Raw genomic sequence first — 27,160 nt, 5'->3', positions numbered from 1 at the left:
GATGCTCAGATCTAGGCCTAATTAAGCTCGTTCAGCTATTAATCAAATCAACTAGACACATGAGGTGAAAAGCTATGCAGAGATAAACAAACAAACTAGCAGGTCTGGATGATCATAAAACTTAACGACGATCAAACACTTTGACAAAACTTTGAGATAACATTAGACTATATAGCAAGACAGGAAAGCAGAGTTAGATACCATAAAATAACAGTTTCAGCTTTTTGAAATGCAGCTACAGCAGGGATGAGGTTCATGCAGGAATGAAATGGATTATATACCATAAAATAAAAGTTTCAGCTTTTTGAAATGCAGCTACAGCAGGGATGAGGTTCATGCAGGAATGAAATGGATTATATACCATAAAATAACAGTTTCAGCTTTTTGAAATGCAGCTACAGCAGGGATGAGGTTCATGCAGGAATGAAATGGATTATATACCATAAAATAACAGTTTCAGCTTTAACCCCTTCCCTCTTTAGCCACTTTTGACCTTCCTGACAGAGCCTCATTTTTCAAATCTGACATGTGTCACTTTATGTGGTAATAACTCCGGAATGCTTTCACCTATCCAAGCGATTCTGAGATTGTTTTCTCGTGACACATTGGACTTTATGTTACTGGCAAAATTTGCTCGATATGTTCAGTATTTAATTGTGAAAAACACCAAAATTTAGCGAAAAATTGCAAAAATTAGCATTTTTCTCAATTTAAATGTATCTGCTTGTAAGACAGGCAGTTATAATACACAAAATTGTTGCTAATTAACATCCCCCATATGTCTACTTTAGATTGGCATCGTTTTTTGAACATCCTTTTATTTTTCTATGACCTCACAAGGCTTAGAACTTTAGCAGCAATTTCTCACATTTTCAAGAAAATTTCAAAAGGCTATTTTTACAGGGGCCAGTTCAGTTGTGAAGTGGTTTTGAGGGCCTTATATATTAGAAACCCCAAAAAAGTCACCCCATTTTAAAAACTTCACCCCTCAAAGTATTCAAAACAGCATTTAGAAAATGTCTTAACCCTTTAAACATTTCACAGGAATTAAAGCAAAGTAGAGGTGAAATTTACAAATTTCATATTTTTCTGCAGAAATACATTTTTAATACAATTTTTTTTATAACACAGAAGGTTTTACCAGAGAAATGCAACTCAATATTTGTTGCCCAGTTTTTGCAGTTTTAGGAAATATCCCACATGTGGCCGTAGCGTGCTACTGGACTGAAACACCGGCCTCAGAAGCAAAGGAGCACCTAGTGGATTTTGGGGCCTTATTTTTGTTAGAATATATTTTAGGCACCATGTCAGGTTTGAAGGGCTCTTGCGGTGCCAAAACAGTCAAAATCCCCCAAAAGTGACCCCATCTGGGAAACTAGACACCTCAAGGAAATTATCTAGGGGTGTAGTGAGCATTTTCACCGCACAGGTTTTTTACAGAAATTATTGGAAGTAGGCCGTGAAAATTAAAATCAACATTTCTTCAAAGAAAATGTAGGTTTAGCGATTTTTTTTCTCATTTCCACAAGGACTAAAGGAGAAAAAGCACCGCAAAATTTGTAAAGCAATTTCTCCCGAGTAAAACAATACCTCACATGTGGTAATAAACGGTTGTTTGGAGACACGGCGTGGCTGAGAAGGGAAAGAGCGCCATTTGGCTTTTGGAGTTCACATTTAGCAGGAATGGTTTGCGGAGGCCATGTCACATTTACAAAGCCCCTGAGGGGACAAAACAGTGAAAACCCCAAACAAGTGACCCCATTTTGGAAACTATACCCCTTGAGGAAATTATCTAGGGGTATAGTGAGCATTTTGACCCCACAGGTTTTTTGCAGAAATTTTTGCAAGTAGGCTGTGAAAATGAAAATCTACATTTTTTCAAATAAAATGTAGGTTTAGCTAATTTTTTTTCATTTCCACAAGGACTAAAGGAGAAAAATCACCATAAAATTTGTAAAGAAATTTCTCCCGAGTAAAACAGTACCCCACATGTGGTAATAAACGGCTGTTTGGACACACGGCGAGGCTGAGAAGGGAAAGAGCGCCATTTGGCTTTTGGAACTCAAATTTAGCAGGAATGGTTTGCGGAGGCCATGTTACATTTACAAAGCCCCTGAGGGGACAAAACAGTGGAAACCCCCCACAAGTGACCCCATTTTGGAAACAACACCCATTGAGGAAATTATCTAGGGGTATAGTGAGCGATTTGACACCACAGTTTTTTTGCAGAAATTATTGGAAGTAGGCCCTGAAAATAATAATCTACATTTTTTCAAAGAAAATGTAGGTTTAGCTAATTTTTTCTCATTTCCAGAAGGACTAAAGGAGAAAAAGCACCACAAAATTTGTAAAGCAATTTCTCCCGAGTAAAACAATACCCCACATGTGGTAATAAACGGCTGTTTGGACACACGGCAGGGCTTAGAAGGGAAAGAGCACTATTTGACTTTTTGAGATCACATTTAGCAGGAATGATTTGCGGAGGCCAGGTCACATTTGCAAAGCCCCTGAGGGGACAAAACAATGAAAACGCCCAAAAAGGGACTCCATTTAGGAAACTACACCTCTTGAAGAATGCATCTAGGGGTGTAGTGAGCATTTTGACCCCACAGATGTTTCATAGAATTTATTAGAATTAGGCAGTGAAAATAAAAACAGTCCTTTTTCTTCAATAAGACGTAGCTTTAGCGCAAATTTTTTCATTTTCTCAACAAATAAAGGAAAAAAAGAACCCAACATTTGTAAAGCTATTTCTCCCGAGTACGGCAATACCCCATATGTGGTCATAAACTGCTGTTTGGGCAAACGGCAGGGCTCAGAAGGGAAGGACCGCCATTTGGAGTGCAGATGTTGCTGGATTGGTTTCTGGGCACCTGTGGGCCCAAAACAGTGGAAACCCCCCAGAAGTGACCCCATTTTGTAAACTACACCCCTCAATGCATTTACCAAGGGGTGTAGTAAGCATTTTAACCCTGCAGGTGTTTTGTAGAAATTAGTGTGCGCTCAATGTTGCAGAGTGAAAATGGGATTTTTTTCCATAGATATGCCAATATGTGGTGCCCGGCTTGTGCCACCATAACAAGACAGCTCTCTAATTATTATGCGGTGTTTCCCGGTTTTAGAAACACCCTACATGTGGCCCTAATCTTTTGTCTGGACATATGACAGGGCTCAGAAGTGAAGAGTACCATGCGGAGTGGAGGCCTAATTTGGCGATTTACAAAGTATTGGTTCACAACTGCAGAGGCTCAGATGTGAAATAATAAAAAGAAACCCCTGATAAGTGACCCCATTATGGAACTGCACCCCTCAAGGCATTTATTAAGGGGTGTAGTGAGCATTTTCACCCCACAGGTCTTTTCCATAAATGAATGCGCTGCGGATGGTGCAAATTAAAAATTTATATTTTTCCCTAGATATGCCATTCAGTGGCAAATATGTCATGCCCAGCTTATGACGCTGGAGACACACACCACAAAAATTGTTAAAAGGGTTCTCACGGGTATGACGGTGCCATATATGTTGAAGGAAACTGCTGTTTGGGCACGCTGTAGGGTTCAGGGCCGAGGGAGCACCATTTGGCTTTTGGAGAGCGGATTTTGCTTGGTACTATATTTGTTTGAGTATTGCTGGTGTTTTATAATGTGGGGGTACATGTAAGCGGGGCGGAGTATATAAGGGGCATAGTCAGGTGGTATAAAAAAATAAAAATAATCCATAGATGTGTGTTACGCTGTGAAGCAATCCTTTCTGCACAGGCCGGTGTCGCACTGATAAATGGTGTCATTTCTTATCCCCCTTTTGGTCCACACTCCGCGCCTTTGTAGTTTGGGGAATTTTGCTGGGAAAGTATTATCCTGGTATAATACGGGCACCGTCGCTTCCATCGGATATGATTGGGCCCTCCCTTCCTGGTTCCCTAATTTCAGGTCCTTGATAAATCGCCTCTTGAAACAGAAGAAATGTTCTCCTCGGGCACAACTGCATATTTTTTTATTTCCTGACTTATTGGAGCCATAACTAATTTTATTGTTCATAGACGTAGCGGTATGAGGGCTGGTTTGTTGCGGGACGAGCTGTAGTTATTATTGGTACCATTTTGGGGTACATGTGACTTTTTGATCACCTTTTATCCTATTTTTTGGGATGCCAGGTAAACCAAAAAACGCAATTCTGGCACAGCTTTTTTTGGTTTTTTTTTATACAGAGTTCACCACGCATTATAAACTACATGTTACCTTTATTCTGCGGGTCAGTACGATTCCGGCGATACCTCATTTATAGAACTTTTTTATGTTTTACAACTTTTTGCACAATAAAATTACTTTTGTAAAAAGAATGTATTTTTTCTGTCGCCAAGTTGTGAGAACCATAACGTTTTCATTTTTTTGTCGACGGAGTTGTATGAGGGCTTGTTTTTTGCGGGACGAGCTATAGTTTTTATAGGTACCATTTTTGGATACATGCGACTTTTTGATCACTTTTTATTGTAATATTTGTAGGGCAAAGTGACTAAAAAACAGAAACTCTGGTAACGTTTTTTACGGGTTTTTTTTACGCTGTTCACCGCGTGCAATAAATAATATAATATTTTGATACCTCGGGTCGTTACGGTCGTGGCGATACCAAATACATATGGTTTATTATTATTTTTCAATAATAAAGGACTTGATAAGAGTAAAAGGGGGATTGTGTGTTATTTGATTACTTGAAACTTTTATTGTTTTCAAACTTTTATTTTTTGCACTTTTTTTTACACTTTTTTATACTTTTTTTACACTTTTTCTCAAGTCCCACTAGGGGACTTGAAGGTCCAACGGTCAGATTTTTTTTTTTCTAATACATTGCACTACCTATGTAGTGCAATGTATTAGATCTGTCAGTCATTCACTGACAGCAAGCCGATTAGGCTTCGCCTCCCGGCGGGGCCTAAATCGGCTTCCGTAATGGCAGAGCAGGAGACCATTGTGTCTCCTGTTGCCATAACAGCAGTCGCCAGTCCCGATTGCCTGTCAGGGCTGGCGATCTGCTTGTAACCGCTACGATGCAGCAATCGCTTTCGATTGCTGCATCGAAGGGGTTAATGGCAGGGATCGGAGCTAGCTCCGGTTCCTGCCGTTACAGGTGGATGTCAGCTGTACAGTACAGCTGACTTCCACCGCTGATGACGCCGGATCAGCTCCTGACCCGGCGCCATCTTGCCGGCAGCTACGGAAGCCGATCAGGCTCCGCCGCCGGGCGGATCTTGACCGGCTTCGGTGCTAGGCAGACCGGGAGGCCAGTATTAGGCCTCCGGTTGCCATTGCAGCCACCGGAACCCCGGCAATTTCATTACTGGGGTTCCGATGAGCTGCAAACACCTTAAGTGCAGCGATCGCGTTTGAGCGCTGCACTTAAGGGGTTAATGGCGGGGATCGAAGCTAATTTCGGTCCCCGCCGTTACAGTCGGATGTCAGCTGTAAGATACAGCTGAGATCCGGTGATGATGGGACCGGCTCAGCTTCTGAGCCGGTGCCAAACGTTTGACGTACATGTACGGCAAGATGCGGGAAGTCAGTACTTTCCATGACGTACATGTACGTCAAATGTCGGGAAGGGGTTAAAGACTTATTGTAGGAAAAAAGGCAGTTCTTGTTTATGTAACTTATAACATTTATTTTTACGCTTTTGTAAAACATTTTTATTACCTTTTTTTTTTTCCTTTTTATTTTTTAATCTCACTAGGGGACTTGAAGACTTGCAGCTCTGATCGCTGCTAGAATACATTACACTACCTATGTAGTGTAATGTATGCTAACTGTCATTGTGACGTGACATAGGCTTCCTGTCAGAGCAACTGAGGACCAGCCCCCTTTGAACGGGGAGAGCAGGGCAGAGACCCTGCACAGTTAACAACCGCTGCGGTGTAGCGCCCTGTGGCGGTTAACTGTTAATGCGTGGACGTAACTGCACACCCAGGTGCGCGAAGATACTGCTCACCTGGACGTGCATGTACGCCAAGGTGCGCAAAGCGGTTAATGTAATAAGTTCTGTACGTTAACTATATCACAAACTGGAATGGAGTGGGAGGCAACTTCCTGCTACAGCTGAAATCCGTTTCTGGTTGGAAAACTTAAGGAGCAACGGACTTCACAGACACCAGGAAAAATTCATAACTTTTTTTCTGTTGCCGTTCTAAAGAACAAAATGATCTTCTAATATGTCGGAAGATGATGGGTGAACTCTGATCTTGGACCACTACTGATTTCCAGCATGAAAGTGGTCTATTGAGCAATTTAAACCCTTTGGCACTGCTAAGAAATTTATTTTATTATAAATCTTACACCACAATCTAAGTAAAGGGCTTCTGATTTAAACTAGGCTACACTTTTATTCTGTTCATGTGCTGTTTTGTCTTGTCAATTCACTATTCTATTCTGACAAAGATTTCTATTTTTTTCTTTTTTTCCTTAATATGTAGCTTCTTGAGTCCATGCAAGTCCCTCTTAGACAGTTCATACACACGGTTCAGTGCTGGCACACCGCATCTTCTGCAGTCCACCGAGGAGTTCTCTCCACCCTCCTAGCTGCTGTCGTCGTAGAAATAAGCCATTCTTTACGCAAAGTACGTATTGTTGAAAAAGCCGTCCCTTCATCTTGGTGTCGTCATTGTTGGTATTATACCATGAAGAAAAGTTACTTCTTTGTATCAGTATTTGATATCATGCCACTGTAAAGACATAATGTTATCATAGGTGAAAGGACTTCTTCCCTTGTCTGTACTGGAAAAAGTCATTTCAGATATGTAAAATGCTTTATACGATAATCTTCATTAACATTAATGTGTACCTTGATTTATTCGGTGAATACACTTGTAGAATATACCTGAATGTTACAAAGCAACGTTTAAGAGGAAACCTAAAAACAGCTGTTGGTTTAGCAGAAACTAATAGGCAACAAGAGACTGAAAAATAATACGGTGGCAAAGGAGGGAAAGAGTAATAAGGAAGGAAAAATTAAATGAGAATGCATGTGATGCATTGTACTCCGTGTAGTTTCCTCACTTAGATGCCGTAGGTAAAGGAACAAGAAAAAATTGACTGGCTTATAATTGTAGGCACAACAAATAAGATGTAGGCTGGGCATGACCCATATAATTACCCCAGGAGCACCCACATTACTGCCCTGTGAAATTCAGGTGTTTCTCATTATTCTGATGTCACAATGACATTTGAATGACGTCTTTATTTCATGAAAATCTATTAAGGCTTTGTAAAGGCATAAGCTATTTTTTTTTCTTCACAAAAAGGAGAAATCTGTCAGTTGATTAGCAGCGCTCTGTATATTTTCTACTCTCTTACTGAGATTGACCTCCCACACATTCTCAGATAATACTGCATGTAACTAGTGTCTCCCGATCTACTGGTTGATAAACACTGTACCAACATAGTATCATATAGGTATGTAGTTTAATACTATGAGTGTTTCTGAGCTTTTAACTGCTCTAATAATTGACTATAAGGGATTCTCCTTGTCAGCTGACATCTGCATTTTATTCATTTTAGATTTCAGATTCGAGTGAAATAACAACACCGACAACTGTTTTAGATCTCCCTCCGTTGTCAAAGTATTTACTGTCCATTGTTATAAAGACATCCAGTGTACTGAGGTAAGTTTACGCTCCTGCGGTTGCTTCACATCAAATTATGACAGCACACGAAGGTAGCATCAAAAGTAGTCCGTCCTGTTCATTTAAACGTTCAATTTCGTATCTTTTTTTCTAGTTCATTTTTAGGTGAATTGGCAGAATTCATCTCTTTGGGAGAGATTGAAGGAATCCTGAGTTTGACTGCATCATTACATATCATTATTGTTAGCTCTAAAGGTAGGATACGCTTTGCGGAGTTGTCTATGTATATATTGAATAGTATTGTATGTTAATAGTTAATGCACCTTAAAGTGAATCTCCACGTTTTAACACATGATCACCTCTAGGTCTAAAATATTAGGTTGATTATTTTCTTATTATATATTCATAGTGTTTGGAACTCCATTGGTCAGAGCTTTCTTTTTCTGATACAGGGCTCCAAATCCCCTGCATAGACATATAGTTCAATAATAAAATTCTTGCTGCCTTTAGACACCACAATAATGGTGGAGGCAGCCAGAAATTTATAATTGAACTATATGTCAATGCAGGGGGTTTGGAGCTCTATATCAGAAAAACAAGTTCTCACCATTATAAAGCTATACTAAAGGGGGTTGTCCAGGATTATTCAAAAAGTTTCAAGTTTTTCAGAAAGCGTGCCATGCCTCTACATTGGCGGTGTCTGGTATTTCATCTTCTCCCCATTTAACCCCTTAATGACCAGCCTATTTTGGACCTTAATGAGCAAGCCATTTTTTAAGGTTTTCCATCGTCGCATTCCAAGAGCTATAATGTTTTTATTTTTGCGTCGACATAGCTGTATAAGGTCTTGTTTTTTGCGGGACAAGTTGTACTTTTCAATAGCACCATTTTGGGGGACATATTATTTATTGATTAACTTTTATTAACTTTTATTTGGGGGGAAATAAAAAAAAACCTGAAATTTCGCCACTCTCTTTTTCGCGTCTTAAATCTACGCCGTTTACCGTGTGATATAAATAAAACAATAACTTTATTCAGCGGGTTGTTACGATTGCAACGATACCAAATTTGTATGTTTTACTACTTTTACACAGTAAAAACGCTTTTTTTTTCAAAATTATTTGTTTTTGTGTCTCCATATTTGAAGAGCCGTAAAGTTTTTATTTTTTCGCCGATGCGGTTGTATGAGGGCTTTTTTTTTGCGGGAAGACTTGTAGTTTTTATTGGTACCATTTTGGAGTAGCTGCGACTTTTTGATCACTTTTTATCACATTTTTTTAAAGTCAGTATTCACAGAAAACAGCAATTTTTCCATAGTTTTTTATTTAAAAAAATTACGGCGTTCACCGTGCGGGTTAAATAATGTAATAGATTTATAGTCGGGGTCGTTACGGACGCGGCGATACCAAATATGTGTAACTTTTTAACTTTATTTAGTTTTTTTAATAGTAAAGCATTTTGTGAGAGGAAAAGCTGGGTTTTTCATTTTTTTTCAAATTTTTTTTCAAATTAACTTTGTTAAACTTTTTTTCACTTTTTTACTAGTCCCATTAGGGGACTATAATATGCGATTCTCCGATCGCATTTATAATACACTGCAATACTTTTGTATTGCAGTGTATTACTGCCTGTCCGTTTAACACGGACAGGCATCTGCTAGGTCATGCCTGCGGCATGATCTAGCAGGCATTCACTCCAGGCAGACCTGGGGGCCTTTATTAGACCCCCAGCTGCCATTGGAGACACAGACACTCGGCGATCGTATTGCCGGGTGTCGGTGGGAGAGTGAGGGAGCTCCCTCTCTCCAAAACCACTCAGATGCGGTGCTCGCTATTGTGCACCGCATCTGAGGGGTTAAATGGGTGAGATCGATACTAATATCGATCTCACCCGGCAGAGCAGGGACGCTCCCAGCCCTCAGCTGCCTCTAGCAGCTGAGAGCAGGGAGATTTGACAGCTCCCTGCTCTGTAAACTTATTCTGATGCCGCGACGTAAAAAGTCTATGTCATCGGAATAAGGCCCGTTAGTGACCGACGTAGAAACACGATGGGCCGGTCACTAACGGGTTAAACTAATGGGGCTGAACTGCAATTACAGAAACAGTCTATGGGCTGGTGTGGCACGGTTTCTTAAAACTTATGGGTGACTCCCCACCGTCACTAGCGCCAGCCCTTGGATTTCCCAAACCACAGTGAGTTTGAGGATCTCGTCTTCAAATAATGGAAGCACCCTAACAAGCGTTTACTTGTCTCCAAGAGTTCTGACATGTTCTCCCAGAAGGATTTAGTTTCTAAGTGGGCTGTCTCTTCTTTGTTGGATCCGCCTGTTTCTAGGGTGTCCAAGAGGTTCTGCCCTGCACTCAGCGTTCGTCTCTTGGGTCAGTAAATCATATACTTTCTTGGCTAAACAGCTTCACCAGGGCATTACAGAAGGAGCTCCACAGGAGGACCTGACTGATGTAGCCTCCCAGCTTATCCATCCCTCCAAATTCCTTTACAAGGCCTCTCTGGAGTCCTCCCATTTTGATACTAGAGTGACGGCAGGGGTGATACACCGCACAGTTTGGCTAAAATCTTGGTCGGCGGACCCTGCTTATATAAAGGCTCTCACTCGTCCTCCGGGGAAAGGCTCTTTGGTAAGCATCTGGATAAGCTTATCTCTGAGGCCACTGGCGGCAAGAGTTCCATCCTGCCTCAAAACCGTCCTTAACCAAAACAGTCTTTCCAACATTCTCAGAGGTTATCTTCCTTTCGCAAAGTTCCCTCTCAGAGGTTTTAAAGGAATACCAGTCGTCCCACAGAATCAGGACGGCCCTCCTTCAAGCCTAAGCCCTCGTGTCAGGGCTGCCCTACATTACATAAAGATGAAATAGAGATACAACAACTCCGTCTCCTATATAACATAAAGTGTAACGGCATCCGGTAAGCGCAATCACAGGAAGCAAGGTACCCCACGATTAGACATGGGGAGGAAAGGGAAAAAATAGAAGGGGGGACGGACAAGGGCAAAGGAGGGATGTGGTGAGGCTCAAGTCTTGGTGAGCCTGGACTCCAGTTCCGGGTTATCATGAGTAAGATAAAAAAAAGGAGCAAGGGCAGCTATGCACATGGCAAAGGCATGGTTGGAGTAAGCAAAACCCCACGAAACTGCAAGGATCATTTCCTCAGATTAAGTCTCATAGGAATGTTATGTCTCAAGTCACTTCATTGAAATAGGTGGAAGAAGAGAGGAATGTAATCCATTGAGATCATGTAGACGTGTATCGTGTGGAAGCAGCTGGAGAATGGGCCAGCAGGTGTTCCATTCTCTACAAAGGCAACCTCCTGGAACAACTCCTCCAACATTGGAGGAGACGTCGTTTTCCACCTGCGTGTGATAACCGATTTTGGAGCTTGAAGGAGGTGAGAGTGCCATCTTTAAAGTCTCAGGATCACCCTGGACACCTTGAAGAGGTGGAGTTCTTGGGCATGATTTTTTACAGCATTTCCGCCAGGGTTTGCATCATTCAGAAATTTTTATCCAGATTTGCCAGAGATGGGGCACTCCAGATTTTGACCTCTTTGCGTCTCATCTGAACCACAAGGTTTCCGCCTATGTGGCCAGGGGTCAGGATCCCAGGGCTCTATCCGTTGATTCCCTGGCTACACATTGGGACAGGTTTTCTCTTCTGTATCTTCTCCCTTTCACTATTGCCCAGAGTTTCCAAGCGTGTCAAGGCAGTGGGCATTCCAGCCATGGTGGTGGCCCCAGACTGGCCTCACCAGGCCTGCTACGTCAGCCTACTGGCGGTCACCCCATGGCACCTACTGCCGTGACACAACCTCCTTTGCCAAGTTCTGCTGTTCCAACCCACTTTAGCTCCGCTTTATTTAACGCATTGGCTGTTTAAGCTGCAGTTCTAAATTCTGTGGTCTTTCTGAAAAGGCCATCCAAGTGATGTTAAAGGCCCAGAGGCCTCAGTGAGCCAAGGTATACCACAGTATGTGGAAGGCTCGCTTCCCTTGGTGTGAGAAATCCAATTTTCATCCCTTGGTGTGCTTTACCACTAGGGTTCTGTCTTTTCTGCTGTCTGGTCTGGATCTGGGCTGGGCTTCTCTAAAATGCCAGGTCTCCGCTCTCTCTATTCTCTTTCACCATATACTGGCTTTCCACTCCCAGGTGAAGACCTTCTTGCAGGGTGTGGCTGATTCAGATTCTCCCTTTCGGCGTCCATCTGATTCCTGTGATCTCAACTTGGTTCTGGGAGCCCTCCAGGCTTCCTCCTTTGAACCATTACGGAATATCTGTTTTCTTTCCTAGTAGTTTGCCTTCATTGTGGCCATTACTTTCATGAGATGGGTTTTGGAATTGGCAGTACTATGCTGTAATTCTCCTTTCCTGGTGATCCACAGGGATTAGGTAGTGTTCTGACCAGTCCCATCCTTTCTCCCAAAGGTGGTCTCTGCCTTCTACATTAATAAGGACATAGTCCTTCCCTACTTCTACGTGCGGGAGTGCGCACGTTATTATCTTGATGTAGTTGGAGCGGTTCGCATCTATCTAGCGACGACTGAATCCTTCAGACTCTCTGAATTTCTCTTTGTGATCCCAGAGGGGTCGTGCAAGAGGTTAGTGGCTTTCAAGTCTACCATTGCTCATGACTAAGGGCAAGGTTCCCCCTTTAGGGTTACAGCCCATTCTAAGAGGTCGGTGCATCCTGGGCGGTATGACACCAAGCTTCGGTCGCTCAGGTTTGCAAGGCTGCTACCTAGGCTTTAGTGCATACCTTTTACGAAGCTCTACCAAATTCATACTCTGGCTTCCTCTGATGCCAACCTTGGTCGCAAGGTACTCCAAGCTGCTGTGCATTAGGTGTATTGCACAGTAGATTTCATGTGTGTCCACCCTCTGGCACTGCTTAAGGACGTCCCATGGTGCGGTGTCCCCCGATGATATTAACACACAGAGAAGGGAACGGGAGAGCAAAGGTCAGATGATTGATCCCGTCAGCAGTGCACTGACTGATTTGTGTCACAATTTGCATCACCCCAGTTGTGTACAAAAACGACACCGGCTACAGCAGACAAATGATAGGGAAGACTATTTAGAGTTTTTTTAGATTCTGTATTTTTTGAAGCAAATGAACAATAAAAAAAATTGAGTGTGAAGCTTAGTACATAGCCTTTAAATCTTTCTTTTGGACCTTCGATAAAATATGTTCTCCATGGGTGGAAAGTAGGGGCCTGAGTTCATCATCGGGGGTTTGCGGCTGAGTTGCAGTCTAGTATGAGGTAGAGGGGTGGATAATATACGCTGCTTAGAGGAATCTGGTCGGTTTTAGGTGGATTATGTTAAATCTTATCTGAATATTTCATAGATGGTATTTTGTATATTTGATACTGATCTTGGTGCTGATTATTATGTATTCATGAGCATGCATACTTTGGAAGAAGGGGGGTGGGGGTGTTATATCTGTGTTGCGATAATGTGTCGCAAATGTTCAAAAGAAAAAAAGCTTCCTTTTGGAATGTGTATGCATTTTACTATTTTGTATTGAAACCATTCTAATATATTTTTGTTCAACCAAAAGGTAAAGCAATGTCTGCTGCTTCCAAAGACATTGCTTCAACAATTTATCGGAAACTAAAAACATACAGGGAGATCACAATGGAAGAAGATGAAAATATAGAAAGGTGAGTTAGAGGAGTCAGACAAAATTGATTGTGTCAAGATCCTTCAGTCACCATATCACAGAGGTATTCCGTCCCCAAAAGCATCGCTTCTAAGGGAGATTAACACCGTAATATGGCACTGTACGGAACACCTTAGAGCAGCAACGTAAGAGGGCAGTTTTAGGCGCCAATCTTACTCTAAAGAAAGTTGGAGAAATATGCGCCTAATTTATTAAGAGGCGACAGAAAATCAGATCTACAGCTATGAGCTGAAGTAGATTTGAGGTTTCATTTTCACCAGTAAATTGATTGGAACGTGGAGCCTTGCCACCTCTAGCTTAGTCTCGCCCACTTTAGAAATGTGGCAGAGGCGGAAAAATAGAAAAGTTGCAAAATTTTTAATTTCTAAGTCCGATAGCTAGTGTAGAGGTCTTTATAAATTCTCCCCACTTTGACTACAGCTTCATAGTACAGTTCCTCAGGGACTCCCCATTCTTCCATACAGCCACCTACACACAGCTCTGCCCTACTCATAAAGCCCTTTGTTCCCCCAGCATGCAGAAATGGTATGGTATTTAGCTGGTTATGTGATGCTGTGCTGAAGCATCATGTGATTGATAGTAAAGCAGAGGGGAAGAGAAAGCTGAGGAAATCTTAGAAACAAGATGCAGGCTTTTTTAAAGCACAGACAAGGCAGCAGTTCAAGAAGTAAGTACAGTATACATAAAAAGTGTAGAGCGTGGTATACAGTCAGGTGGGGAATGCAGACATGGAAAGTTGTGTTTCCACTGAGGGTCTTCTTTAAACTTGTCACATTTATGTATTGACGTAAGATGAAGGCGATTTGATGTACATTTAATTTAAATGTCTTTTATCTTTTCAGGGCCATATATAATTCATCAGTAAGAACTTTAGATCAGCTCCTACTGCCCTAAATTCAGCACCGGATAACATATGCTTTGTTATATTACTTTTGAGATGTACAGACCGTTAACTATGACAAATATGGGGGGCATTTTTTATTTTTTTTGTAATGTACAATTTTATATTGTGTTTCAGCTATGTAAATATATTATTAAAATGTTGTGATGGGAACCATCCATCTATCACCTCAGGCTTTCCCTCATTTAAAACTCTCTTAAATAAATGCAATTTAATGTTTGAAAACGAGTGGAGTAGTCGCACAGATCACGTCTTTAATTTCTAACTTGCTCTAAAGTGAAAGCTGAAATCTGATTATTGTTATGGCCAATACAATCTTCTTTCGAGGGGAGTGTAGGGCGTGATCAGTTTTAATACGTTTTTATACTCTATATCACTGGTGGTTTGAAAAAGGGTTGTTGAGACATCTGCATAAATAACCAGGTATTGTGGCATGACAGCTGCTATGGGGGCCCAGCTCTACCCAGTGCGTTGTGCCGGTAGTGATCACTGTGTATAATAGAAGGACAGAATGAAAAAGGCTGTGAGTATTTGAATTCAGATCACCGGGGCACCACGGAAAGAAGGGAAAAACACCGGAAAATAAAAGAAGCATAAACTTTTTATGTCATGAACTTACGGCTGAAAGGGCTTTTAGTGAATTAGGGCCCTATCCTGTTTTTCTTTAGGGCCTAATGGTTATTTGTTACATTCTGTCAGTTTCCCCTGCAGCAGTGATGTTCTTTTTGTATATAACTAAAGGTCCTATTACACCGCCCGATATGGGCCATGAAAATGAGCGCTTTTCGACAAGACCTCTTGTTGATTGGCGCTCGTTTGCTCCTTTCACAAGGAGCTATGATCAGTAATGTATGGGGCCGAGCTACGATCGCTCGTCCTTATACATTTCCATCATGTTGGCAGCGCGTCTCCCTGTTTACACGGAAAGATGTGCTGCCGACCACGGTAATATTTAATGATGCATAAACGATACGATCAGCCGATGAACAATCCTATGCTCGTTCATCGGCTGATCGTTGTCCTGTTTACACAGGACAATGATCATATGAACGATCGTTTGCCCGATAATTGGCCCATGTAAAAGAGCCTTAATACAGTAGATCTGCATAGGTGATTTTTTTTTTCCTCTCAATTAAAGAGAACCTTTCAACTGCCCATACACGTGCAGTTGAAAGGCTGTAATAGGCCGGGCTTGACAAACCTTGTCTCGCTTTACATTTTTTCCTATCTTACTCCGTTATTTATATATCGGTGCCGTTATATTTGGCACCCGATATGTAAATAAGTCCCTAAACTGTCAATGGGGGCGTTTCTATCTAACTAAATGGTAAGGGGGTGTGATCTCTTCGCTCTGACACTGTCCAATCAGCTATGGACCTTGTCAGGGGCGACTTGTGCTGTGTTCCCTCCCGCTAGAACACACACAGACTGAGAGTGCTCTCTGCAGAACCACCAGTCTGTGTTCTCGCGGGAGAGAACACAGCTAAAGCCGCCCTGACACTGGCCATAGCTGATTGGACAGTGTCAGAGGGAAGAGCCCCCTTGCCATTTAGTTAGATAGAAATGCCCCATTGACAGTTCAGGGGCTTATTTACATATCGGCCACCAAATATACCAGCACCGATATGTGAATAACGGAGGAAGATAAGGAAAAACAAATGTAAAGTGAAACAGTGTTGGTGAAGCCCTGACTATTAGAATGCAGCACACGTATGGGCAGGTGAAAGGTTCTCATTAAGACTATTTTAGAAACCTTGGAGCCATTTAAAATGTGTTGTAATGGTGAACCTTCTCTTATCAATGTATTTTTGTTTGGTATCTCCATTCCATGTCATGTCATTGGAGCTTGAGGAATTAATACTGCCATCGAATAAAATATTACTTATTTTTACATTTCCTTTCCTGTAGTCTGTGACCTCTTTGCTTGTTTTTTTATAATTAATGTCAGGAATGATTCTGAAATATCTTGTGAAATTGTGTTTGACGAACGCACTATAAACTGAGAGATACCGGCCACACAGGGATTTCGCTCCTTCAGGGAACTACAGTGGTGCTAGTACATTGCAGAGCAGGGAGGCCGCCGGCCATGGAGGGGATCTGATGGGCGGCACGGGCGCCCTCATGCTCGGTGTCAGGCAGCTGCTGAGTCGCCGGGCGCTTCTGGGACAAGCAGGGGAAGGGAGCCAGCGCAGCACCCTCTTCCACCTGCTGGAGTACTTTATACGCAATAACTGATTTTGGTTCTGATGCCAATTACAGTGAATGAAACCATGGAGCAGGCTGTGACCGGTTAATGCCCTGGATTTTGTTCTATTTAGCCAAAAGATATCCCTCTGTATGGCATACAGTGGGACACGCCGCCTGGGGAATGGCCCTGGGAAAACTACTGAAGTCACTGTCCATAAATGGACAGTTTTGTCAGGAGCTTTCCCAGGGCTGGAGCCCCCAGGCAGAGCTTCTACTACTGCTCTGCCCAGGGACTCTGGCGCTGTTCCTGATGTCCATGTACGTAAAGTGACGTCAGAAAGTCGGCAACTCTCTGGCCAGGGATTCCGGCCCTGGGGAATCCCCTGATGTCACTTTACATATATGGACAGTGATGTCAGGAGCTTTCCCAGGGACAAAATCCATGGGCAGAGCACTTGTGATGCTCTGTCTGGGGACTCCTGCATTGGGGAGCTCCTGACGTCACTGTCCACATAGTAGTGTCAGGAGCGGTATACGGTTTTTTGTGGTATCTCTCAGGATGGAATAGCAAAGTCTACTACGCTGTTCCATCCTTCAAAAAAAGGTAAACCGATGTAGGCTAAAAAAAAACATAATTCACAGGGCTCCATTATGTCCTATGTTGTTTATAGTGTACGTTAGGAGATTTTCTCTACAATAAATGTAGGACAATAACACGATGTGAAGGGGGCGTTAAGAGAGGGGGAAGCACTTGTGAGGATATAAGGAGCACTAACTTTCTTACATTGCCTTTAAAGTCCAATGTGTTTTTACGCAGCAAAAATCTGAGGCTTCCCTTGGATTTCTGCCGCAGATGTGCCACAAGTGTGTAGCAGATCCGCACGAGAACTAGTCCCATGGTCATTCAAAGGGGCTTATCCTCGGCTTTTCTGTGCAAAATAAGTCGCATGCTACTTATTGCTGTGGTGGGTTTATTTTCCTGGTGCGGACAAAAATACATGTGGAAAATTTTTCCTAGCATGTGAACTGGGTTGCAGAAACCACATATGCATGGGATGCAGATTGTCATTGAAATCCGTATCAAATCCAAGACGTGTGAACGGGGCCTTAGGATGAGTTTAAAAAAAAACTCTGTTAGGCCAAATGCGCACGATGCATATTACGTGTGGAAATCCGCAGCGTACTACAGTACCAGCAAAGTAAATGAAAGCTCAAGAAATCTCATCTACACGTCAGATTTTTATCTGCCTATAAATTGACCTGCGGTGTGTATTTTAAAATCTGCAGCATGTCAATTTATTTTGCGTTTCCGCCTGCGAATTGTATCTGACCAGTTTAAAAAAAAAAAAGCAAAAATAACAAATACGCAACATAAAACCTGCACCTACTGTATTTCCACATCAAAATGTAAAAACCACGCCTAAGAATGCACTATTAGGACTGGTCCACACGTTGCGGAATTGCTGCGTTTTTTATCAGTCCGGAATTGCGGACGTAAAATACGCAGCAGAATACAGTAGCAGCAAGTGGGTGTGATGTAACAAATCTCATCCACACGCTGCGGAAAAATTCCAACCAGAAATTGACCTGTGGTGCGTATTTTTCGAACCTCATCATGTAAATTCCTGCTGCGGAAAGTGGTCTGAATTGCTACGTTTTCCAGGAGATATCACCGTGTTCCAACATTGAAAAAAACAGAGCAAAATCCGCACCATTTTATGCAGTAAAAAAAATGCAGGAAATGGTGCGTTTTTTTCTGCAGCGGAACGTCTGCTACTTTCAACGGAAATGCTGAACAAATTTTCTGAAGCAATTCCATTCTATGTGGACAAGTCCTTAGGTGTGGATTTTACCTGCGGTTCTGATGCAGATTTTCTGCACCAAATTCTTCAACGTGTGCATGTAGCCTTACAGATTTTGCTAGGGATTTGCAGCAAATTAACCCTTTGCATTGTAAGGGTCAGCTCACACGGCCTATTTTCAGCCGTTTTTCGGCCATAAATGTCCCGATTTATTTCAATGGGAAAAACGGTGTTTCGTTCCCACGGGGCGTTTTTTTTTACACCCTGTAAAAAAGAAGTGCATGTCCCGTCTTGAGCCATTTTTGGAACTGTTTTTCATTGTCTCAATAGAAAAACAGCTTCAAAAACGGCCGTAAAGAACGCATCAAAAAATGCTTGATGCATAAAAAAAACTGCTGAAAATCATGGTCTGTTTTCCCTTGAAAAGCTCCGTATTTTATGGCCGTTTTTTGTTTGCTGTGTGAACATACCCTAAAGGGTAAAATACGTTCCAATTCTGCAACATAATAGATGTTGCAGAACATAGATAACTATGTAGCTAGGAGCCAGGCTCCCTCAACTGTGGTCGGTCTGGGAAATATGGCCGATACACGGTCCATATAAAACGGAGTGAGCACGGCTGTCTGAATAAGGCCTTAATCTATTTACGCAGTGCAGTCAAATCAAATTTTTTTGCAAAATCGCAACAAAAATGTGATTTTACATCACTTTGACTAGCCTAACAGCACTGGTTTACCATGTATTGTACCCTTTTTTTAATGCAATTTTCATAATCGCGGCACAAATCACGTGGCAAAACTGCACCATTTTTGCTGCGATTACAAAAATCGTGGGGAAAAACCGCCAGTTAAACAATTTTAACATACTTTATATAATCAAGTTATATATAATCAAGTGGGGTCAGGAGGAATGTGAAGCAGGATGGAGAGAGGGGGACACCAACCAGCCTGCAGGTCCAGTCGGCGGTGCAGAGAAGGACGTGTCTGGTGGGCGGGATCTCTCCACATGGAGTTTCTGCTTACATGCTGCACCTTCCACTTCTATTAGTCCTGTCAGGGCCCCAGCGTTAGTTACTTCCCAATAAGGAACGGGCTCTATTACATTGCAGGGTCTGCTCCTTTCTCCAAGGGACTAACGTTGGGGCCCTCCATGAAATGTGTAAAGTTGCTGAGAAGCGGCGGGCCCCTATTTTTCATCATTCTGGCTGGGCCCCTGACGGCAGTACCAGCTGTACTGCCCTGATGGCGGCCATGCAGATATATTCACAACTGCAGTGAAGGAAATAAGTATTTGATCCCTTGCTGATTTTGTAAGTTTGCCCACTGTCAAAGACATGAACTGTCTAGAATTTTTAGGCTAGGTTAATTTTACCAGTGAGGGATAGATTATATAAAGAAAAAAAAAAATTGTCAAACTTATATATATTTATTTGCATTGTGCACAGAGAAATAAGTATTTGATCCCTTTGGCAAACAAGACTTAATACTTGGTGGCAAAACCCTTGTTGGCAAGCACAGCAGTCAGACGGTTTTTGTAGTTGATGATGAGGTTTGCACACATGTTAGATGGAATTTTGGCCCACTCCTCTTTGCAGATCATCTGTAAATCATTAAGATTTCGAGGCTGTCCCTTGGCAACTCGGATCTTCAGCTCCCTCCATAAGTTTTCGATGGGATTAAGGTCTGGAGACTTGCTAGGCCACTCCATGACCTTAATGTGCTTCTTTTTGAGCCACTCCTTTGTTGCCTTGGCTGTATGTTTCGGGTGATTGTCGTGCTGGAAGACCCAGCCACGAGCCATTTTTAATGTCCTGGTGGAGGGAAGGAGGTTGTCACTCAGGATTTGACGGTACATGGCTCCATCCATTCTCCCATTGATGCGGTGAAGTAGTCCTGTGCCCTTAGCAGAGAAACACCCCCAAAACATAATCTTTCCACCTCCATGCTTGACAGTGGGGACGGTGTTCTTTGGGTCATAGGCAGCATTTCTCTTCCTCCAAACACAGCGAGTTGAGTTAATGCCAAAGAGCTCAATTTTAGTCTCATCTGACCACAGCGCCTTCTCCCAATCACTCTCAGAATCATCCAGATGTTCATTTGCAAACTTCAGACGGGCCTGTACATGTGCCTTCTTGAGCAGGACGACCTTGCGGGCACTGCAGGATTTTAATCCATTACGGCGTAATGTGTTACCAATGGTTTTCTTGGTGACTGTGGTCCCAGCTGCCTTGAGATCATTAACAAGTTCCCCCCATGTAGTTTTCGGCTGAGCTCTCACCTTCCTCAGGATCAAGGATACCCCACGAGGTGAGATTTTGCATGGAGCCCCAGATCGATGTCGATTGACAGTCATTTTGTATGTCTTCCATTTTCTTACTATTGCACCAACAGTTGTCTCCTCACCCAGCGTCTTACTTATGGTTTTGTAGCCCATTCCAGCCTTGTGCAGGTCTATGATCTTGTCCCTGACATCCTTAGAAAGCTCTTTGGTCTTGTCGATGTTATAGAGGTTAGAGTCAGACTGATTAATTGAGTCTGTGGCCAGGAGTCTTTTATACAGGTGACCATGTAAGACAGCTGTCTTTAATGCAGGCACCAAGTTGATTTGGAGCGTGTAACTGGTCTGGAGGAGGCTGAACTCTTAATGGTTGGTAGGGGATCAAATACTTATTTCTCTGTGCACAATGCAAATAAATATATATCATTTTGACAATGTGATTATTATTTTTTTTTATATATAATCTATCTCTCACTGGTAAAATTAACCTAGCCTAAAAATTCTAGACTGTTCATGTCTTTGACAGTGGGCAAACTTACAAAATCAGCAAGGGATCAAATACTTATTTCCTTCACTGTATATTACTATACAGTTAGATACATCTGCTATAGACTGCCATTAAAAAACATATACCCCTTGGTATGTCCTTGCTCAATTTTTCATCACAGGGCAAAAGAAGGATCAGCATTATGACTTGCAGCGACTGTTCACTTCCATTAGGCTGTATAAGATATATGTAGCATACTACTACTACTGGTTCATGGAATTTTAGAGGAAAGCTTTTTATCAAAATGTTGATTGTTTCCATCCGCTGTTTTTTCAGAAATAGTTGGATTTGTAATAAGTGACTTGTTCACTCTCCATATACATTTTTGATGTTTGAAACATAAATTTCTACATTTGGAGGGAGGTGAATGACAAGGAGGACACAATTTTGCCAATAGTGAAGCTCATTTGACCTGCACCAGATTTTAGAGTCACACAACCGTCACCCTAGTCGCACGACTTTTTGTTTATAAAAAAGTTGCACAAGTTTTTTAAGTCAGAAAATTATGGCTTGTTGTAGTTAGGAAAATCTTTTCATCAGTCGTGGAACACAGTTTATCCATGGTTTGTGGTTGTCACATGACAGTTGCTAAAGCCGCGTTCTGTTTTTAACCCCGTCCTATCTGTTTATAAAGATTCTAAAACATCTTAACAAATACAGTAAATATTTTATTTCCTTCCATACCGAGATATCTATTTAATGTGATTAGAAATGCAGGTCAAATTACAACTGCCCATCTTGAATGTAAAGGCTCCAAACCAACAGGGTTAATTTATTATATTAAAGGTTCTTTATTCTTACATTACAATTTACAACCATTGTATTTTCTCTCAAATCATCTAAATTGAAAAAAATGAAGCAGCTATGCAAATGAACTTGATTAAAAATATTTTCCCTTTTTTTGTCCTCACCTCTTATGCAGACCTATGTGTCTTTATAATTACAGACTACAAACAAACCCTGTGTAGTCTGATCCTGCAGTCCACGCCAATAAATATCGTACTTTTTTGTGTGCAGTGAAACGCAGCATCGTGTTGCATCTGTGTGTTTTTAACTTAACCCACCCAAAAATTTTGCATGTCTAACAGGATAATGTATAAACAGAAACAACTGATTCCAGTAAAAATATATATTTTTTGTCTCTTGACAATCTTTTGATTTGCGATTTGATCATGAGAACAGGAGATGAATAGTGAAGGACATAAGAAACACTTTATTTTATTATATTCATCTAACCTTCTCTGACTGGAACCTCTTGTCATATTTGGTGGAGAGAGCCTTTCCATGTACTGACTTTTACTTCTGGAAGTTGTATTTCGTGGCGAGAACAGAAAACTTGTGCAGATTTTCCCTCACAGGAGACCAACAAAACAAGAACAAATTGTACGGAGAAGCAGAGAGGCCATTACACTCAGTGGCCAACACAGATATCTGCCTCGATGTTGGAACTCATTATAATAATTGAATTCTGTAAACCTAAGGCTCTGTTCACACTCACATTATTTTCTCGATAAGAAAAACGTGAAAAGTAAATGGAAGGAACACAGTGTGGAAAGATTTGAGGATAGAGTCACCGGGGCTTCTTATCTTTATTTACTGATCATGAACTTAAGATCGTAAGCCATATTAGTGGCAGGTAGCTTCAGGTCTAAAGGTTTATAAAGGGGTTGTAGAGTATTAAAAATAATATAGCTGCTTTCTTCCTAAAACAGTGCCACACCCATACCTCCCACCTTTCAACTATTGTAAAGAATCTACGCCGACGCGTAAAAATGTTTTAATGTTGAGTAATGCCTCTAACCGCTGACCAATCCTTGCCCATACGCTCCCAGTTCAGCCCACACAGTATAATACCCACATAGTGCTCCCCAGAATATTGTGCCCCCACCAGTGGTGTAACTACCGCCGTAGCAGCAGTAGCGGCTGCTACGGGGCCCGCGGCATGAGGGGGCCCATGTCGCCCACCGGCACTGGCCCCCACCATGGCCGGTGGCTCCGCTAGCAGCCGCTATGGCTGCTACAGCGCGACGCCACTGAACAGTACGGCAGAGCAGGGAGGTATCTCCCCGCTCTGCCATTAAACAAAAGACATGTATCCCCTATCCACAGGACAGGGGATACATGTGTGATCGCTGGCAGCGATAGGGAGAACGGGGGACTGGAAGTCCCCTGAAGTTCTCATAACAAACCTCGGACTTCCGGGGTCTGTGTCGGCAGCTCCGGAGAAGTGAATGGAGCGCCGGTTGCGCTTGTGCGCATGCAGGACCAGCGCTCCTTTCATTTATAGTGAGCTGCGCAGACGCCGGAAGTCAGAGGTTAGTCATGGAGAACTTCAGGGGACTTTCAGTCCCCCGTTCTCCCTATCTCTACCAGCGATCACACATGTATCCCCTATCCTGTGGAGATCCTGTGGAGAGGGGATACATGTCTTTTATTAGGACACACTGTAGGTCGCATTTTTTTGGGAGGGGGGGGGACGCTGTATGGCGTTCCCTACAGGGGGGACGCTGTATGGCGTTCCCTACAGGGGGTACGACGCTGTATGGCGTTCCCTACAGGGGGGACGACGCTGTATGGCGTTCCCTACAGGGGGGACGACGCTGTATGGCGTTCCCTACAGGGGGGGGCTGTATGGCGTTCCCTACAGACCCCCCCTGTAGGGAACGCCATACAGACTCCCTGTAGGTAACTCCATACGGTCCCCCCTGTAGATAATGCCAGACAGCCCCCCCTCTAGATAACGCCATATAGCCCCCTCTGTAGATAGCGCCATACAGTTCCCCCTGTAGATAGCGCCACACAGTCCCCCTGTAGATCACGCCATACAGCCTCCCTGTAGATAGCGCCATACAGCCCCCCTGTAGATAGCGCCATACAGCCCCCCTGTAGATAGCGCCATACAGCCCCCCCTGTAGATAGCGCCACACAGTCCCCCTGTAGATCACGCCATACAGCCTCCCTGTAGATAGCGCCATACAGCCCCCCTGTAGATAGCGCCATACAGCCCCCCTGTAGATAGCACCATACAGCCCCCCTGTAGATAGCGCCATACAGCCCCCCTGTAGATAGCGCCATACAGCCCCCCCCGCTGTAGATAGTGCCATACAGCCCCCCCTGTAGGGAACGCCATACAGTCCCCCCTGTAGGGAACGCCATACAGTCCCCCCGTAGATAACGCCATACAGCCCCCCCGTAGATAACGCCATACAGCCCCCTCTGTAGATAGCGCCATACAGCCCCCTCTGTAGATAGCGCCATACAGCCCCCTCTGTAGATATCTACAAAGGGGGCTGTATGGCGTTATCTACAGGGTGGGCTGTATGGCATTATCAATAGGGGGGGTTTGTAAAAAAGGCACTATCTACAAGGGGGGGGGGCCCCAGTCAAAAGTTTGCTATGGGGCCCAGTCTTTCCTAGTTACGCCCCTGGCCCCCACAGTAAAATGCCCCATACTGCCCCCTCTCAATATAGTGTCTCCACACAGCATAATGCCCCTTAGTGCCTTTCCACACAGTATAATGTCCCCAAAGCGACCCCTACACAAAATAAATCCCCCATATTTCCCCTAACACACAATATAAAGTGCCCACCACCCATAATATATTACCCCCACAGAGTAGAATGCCCACACCGTATACTGCTCCCCCTAGTGCCCCACACATTATTATGCCCCATAGTGCCTCCCCCCACAGTATAAAGCCCCATAGTGACCTCTACACAGTATGATGCCCCGACACACAGTATAATTCTACCATAGTGCCCACCATACAGTATAATGCCCCCATAGTACCCACCACACACAGTATAAAGCCCCCATAGTGCCCCACCACACAGCATAATGCCCCCATAGTACCTCCCCACACAGTATAATGCCCCTATAGCTGCCACCACACCCAATATAATGCCTTTAGAGTGCCTAATAAAAATAACGTAAATGCTCACCTAGCCCCATTCCCACGGCAAGTGAAGGAGATCCCTTAGCCGGTCTTCTCTGGTCTCTAAAGTGTGTTGCTCGGCACAGGTCACTTCATCGTGCCTGTCTGCGCCAGGCTGCTCATGACAGGTGTTACAGTTGACACTGGGACATGACACCGGCCGCCCCGGGACACTGCCTGGAATCCGGGACTGTCCTGCTGTATCCGGGCAGGTTGTGTGGGTTTTGCAGCTCAGATCAATTAACTTAAACAGAGTAGAGCTGCAATAAAAGACACAACCTATGGACAGATGCAGCACTGTTTTAGGAGGAAAGTAGCCATGTTATTCTAACCCTGTACAACCCCTTTCATATGTATTGTTCTATATGATCCCTTCATGTTGTCTTTGCTAATTTGTGTTCCTTAATTTCCACTGATCTCTACTGAACAGAAGCAATGACTGAAGCATCAAAGTACCTGGAAAACATGAAGCAGGATCCGCAATATATTCACACATATATTCTATGATACATAAAACATAAAAGATAAATCTGTGGAGACACAATTATATACAGACACATATTTTTTTTTATTATATAATGCTTGTACACAATGTCGCTCAATATCGTGATTGAATTATTAGAGTTCTTTATGTATTTTTTAATTAAAGGATTCATTGCTTCTGGAATATTTTAGTTGAGATATTTGTAGTAGCTCCCAACAAAGCAACGTAGGATCCCAGTGGAGGAAGCAGCCAGTTGAAGCTTATAGTTTGTTCTAGACTCTGCAGCAGATGTCGTAACTTGACATAATTCTCCCAGAACAGAAAGAATGGGATGAGAGAGAGAACTAGCAGCCGATGACACTCTTCTGAGGCAGCACTGAACACAACAGTCCCTGGAGAGGCTCTCAGTCCCACTGCTCCTGTGTAAATATAGTTTAAATCATTAGGAAATGCTAATTCACTTTCATGTGGTTCCTTTTAGTTAATCTTGATATAAATTCATTCAACCACAACTATTTCATCCTTCTGAACATATTACAGTTATAGACGGGAAGATTTGAAACTGATCTGAGCCGCATTGTGATGTTTCTTAAGACCCCAGTCATTAAATGGGCATGCATTGAGAGATAATTGCCAAATTGTTAATTTGCATTGCTGCACTGATATGTTTTCTCGTTTTACAGCTCACTGAATGATACGGTTTATTAGTATCAGCCAGGAAAATTTGGAACAAGTTCTATGCTTGTTCTGACTGATGGTACCCATCGTGTTTTTTTTACCACAGACATAATATTTAAAGGGGTTGTCTGGGATTAACAAAAAAAAGGAACGGGGGAAGGGGTTTCCATACAATAATAAAAGAAGAATTATTTGCCTGTTCAATCCCCCACCGTTCCGGCGCGACTGGACTGGTGTTCCCGGCTGGTCTTTCTTTACTGGGCTGCTGCGATGACGTCACATCGACACACATGACCACTGCAGACAATCCCTGGCCTTAGCGGTGGCTCTAGCGGTCACGTGTGTCAGCGTGATTTTATCAACAGAGTCTGTCGGAGAGCATCGGAGTGGTAGGGATTTAACAGGTAAGTAATGCTTCTTTTATTATTTAATGCCATTTCCCCCCTTTTGTTTATCCCAGACAACCCCTTTCAGGTTAACTATCATTATTCAATGAGCATGTTAATGATTATTGTTACCAGGGCTAAATTTGCATCACTTACATGCTGGACATATGCTGCACACGCACCACTCACCTATAGGGCACATAAGGCACACCAATCAGATTTCTTTTGCCTAGCTATAAAGTCTAGGCAGAATAAAAAATTACTTCACACAGATGCTCAAAATATATACCTGGATCAGCCATCTAGCTGCCACTATCTTCACATGCCACTGTATCTAGTCAAGATCTGTTATATAGAATCTATGTACATTGTGAAATACATTATATTGTATGTATAGAGTGATGTGTTCAACATGATTAAATGAGAAGAATTAGAAGAAATCAATTAAATCATGCTTCCAAGTGTCTAGGATCCAGCATGAACAGGAGTGTGCAACCTGCGCCCTGCAATGCCATTCTGTGTGGCCCCCAAATATGGCACATAGACATTATACTCTGTGTCCTGATTGTTCAGAAAGACACAGCAGTGCAATGCAGAGAACAGAGTTCCATGTGACCACTAGAGGCGTTCAAGAAGGAAGACTGTCATGAGAGGTGGCGGA

General features: G+C 42.8%; 1 protein-coding gene across 1 annotated transcript in view; it reads left to right on the top strand.

Moving 5' to 3' along the window:
* The window catches only part of NCAPG2 (non-SMC condensin II complex subunit G2), an 89,274-nt gene extending 74,902 nt beyond the window's left edge, over positions 1 to 14,372 (top strand). Inside the window, exons 24-28 of the mRNA XM_075827407.1 lie at positions 6,461 to 6,604; positions 7,545 to 7,648; positions 7,764 to 7,864; positions 13,180 to 13,282; positions 14,145 to 14,372. Coding sequence (XP_075683522.1) covers positions 6,461 to 6,604; positions 7,545 to 7,648; positions 7,764 to 7,864; positions 13,180 to 13,282; positions 14,145 to 14,196 — 504 coding nt within the window. The 3' untranslated portion in view covers positions 14,197 to 14,372. The remainder of the gene's footprint in view (positions 1 to 6,460; positions 6,605 to 7,544; positions 7,649 to 7,763; positions 7,865 to 13,179; positions 13,283 to 14,144) is intronic.
* The last annotated feature ends 12,788 nt before the right edge of the window (positions 14,373 to 27,160 follow it).

This window comes from Rhinoderma darwinii, chromosome 5, assembly GCF_050947455.1.
Source record: "Rhinoderma darwinii isolate aRhiDar2 chromosome 5, aRhiDar2.hap1, whole genome shotgun sequence".
NCBI lineage: Eukaryota > Metazoa > Chordata > Amphibia > Anura > Rhinodermatidae > Rhinoderma > Rhinoderma darwinii.
The sequence above is the reverse complement of the archived record's forward strand: the minus strand, read 5'-3'. Positions and strand labels throughout refer to the sequence as shown.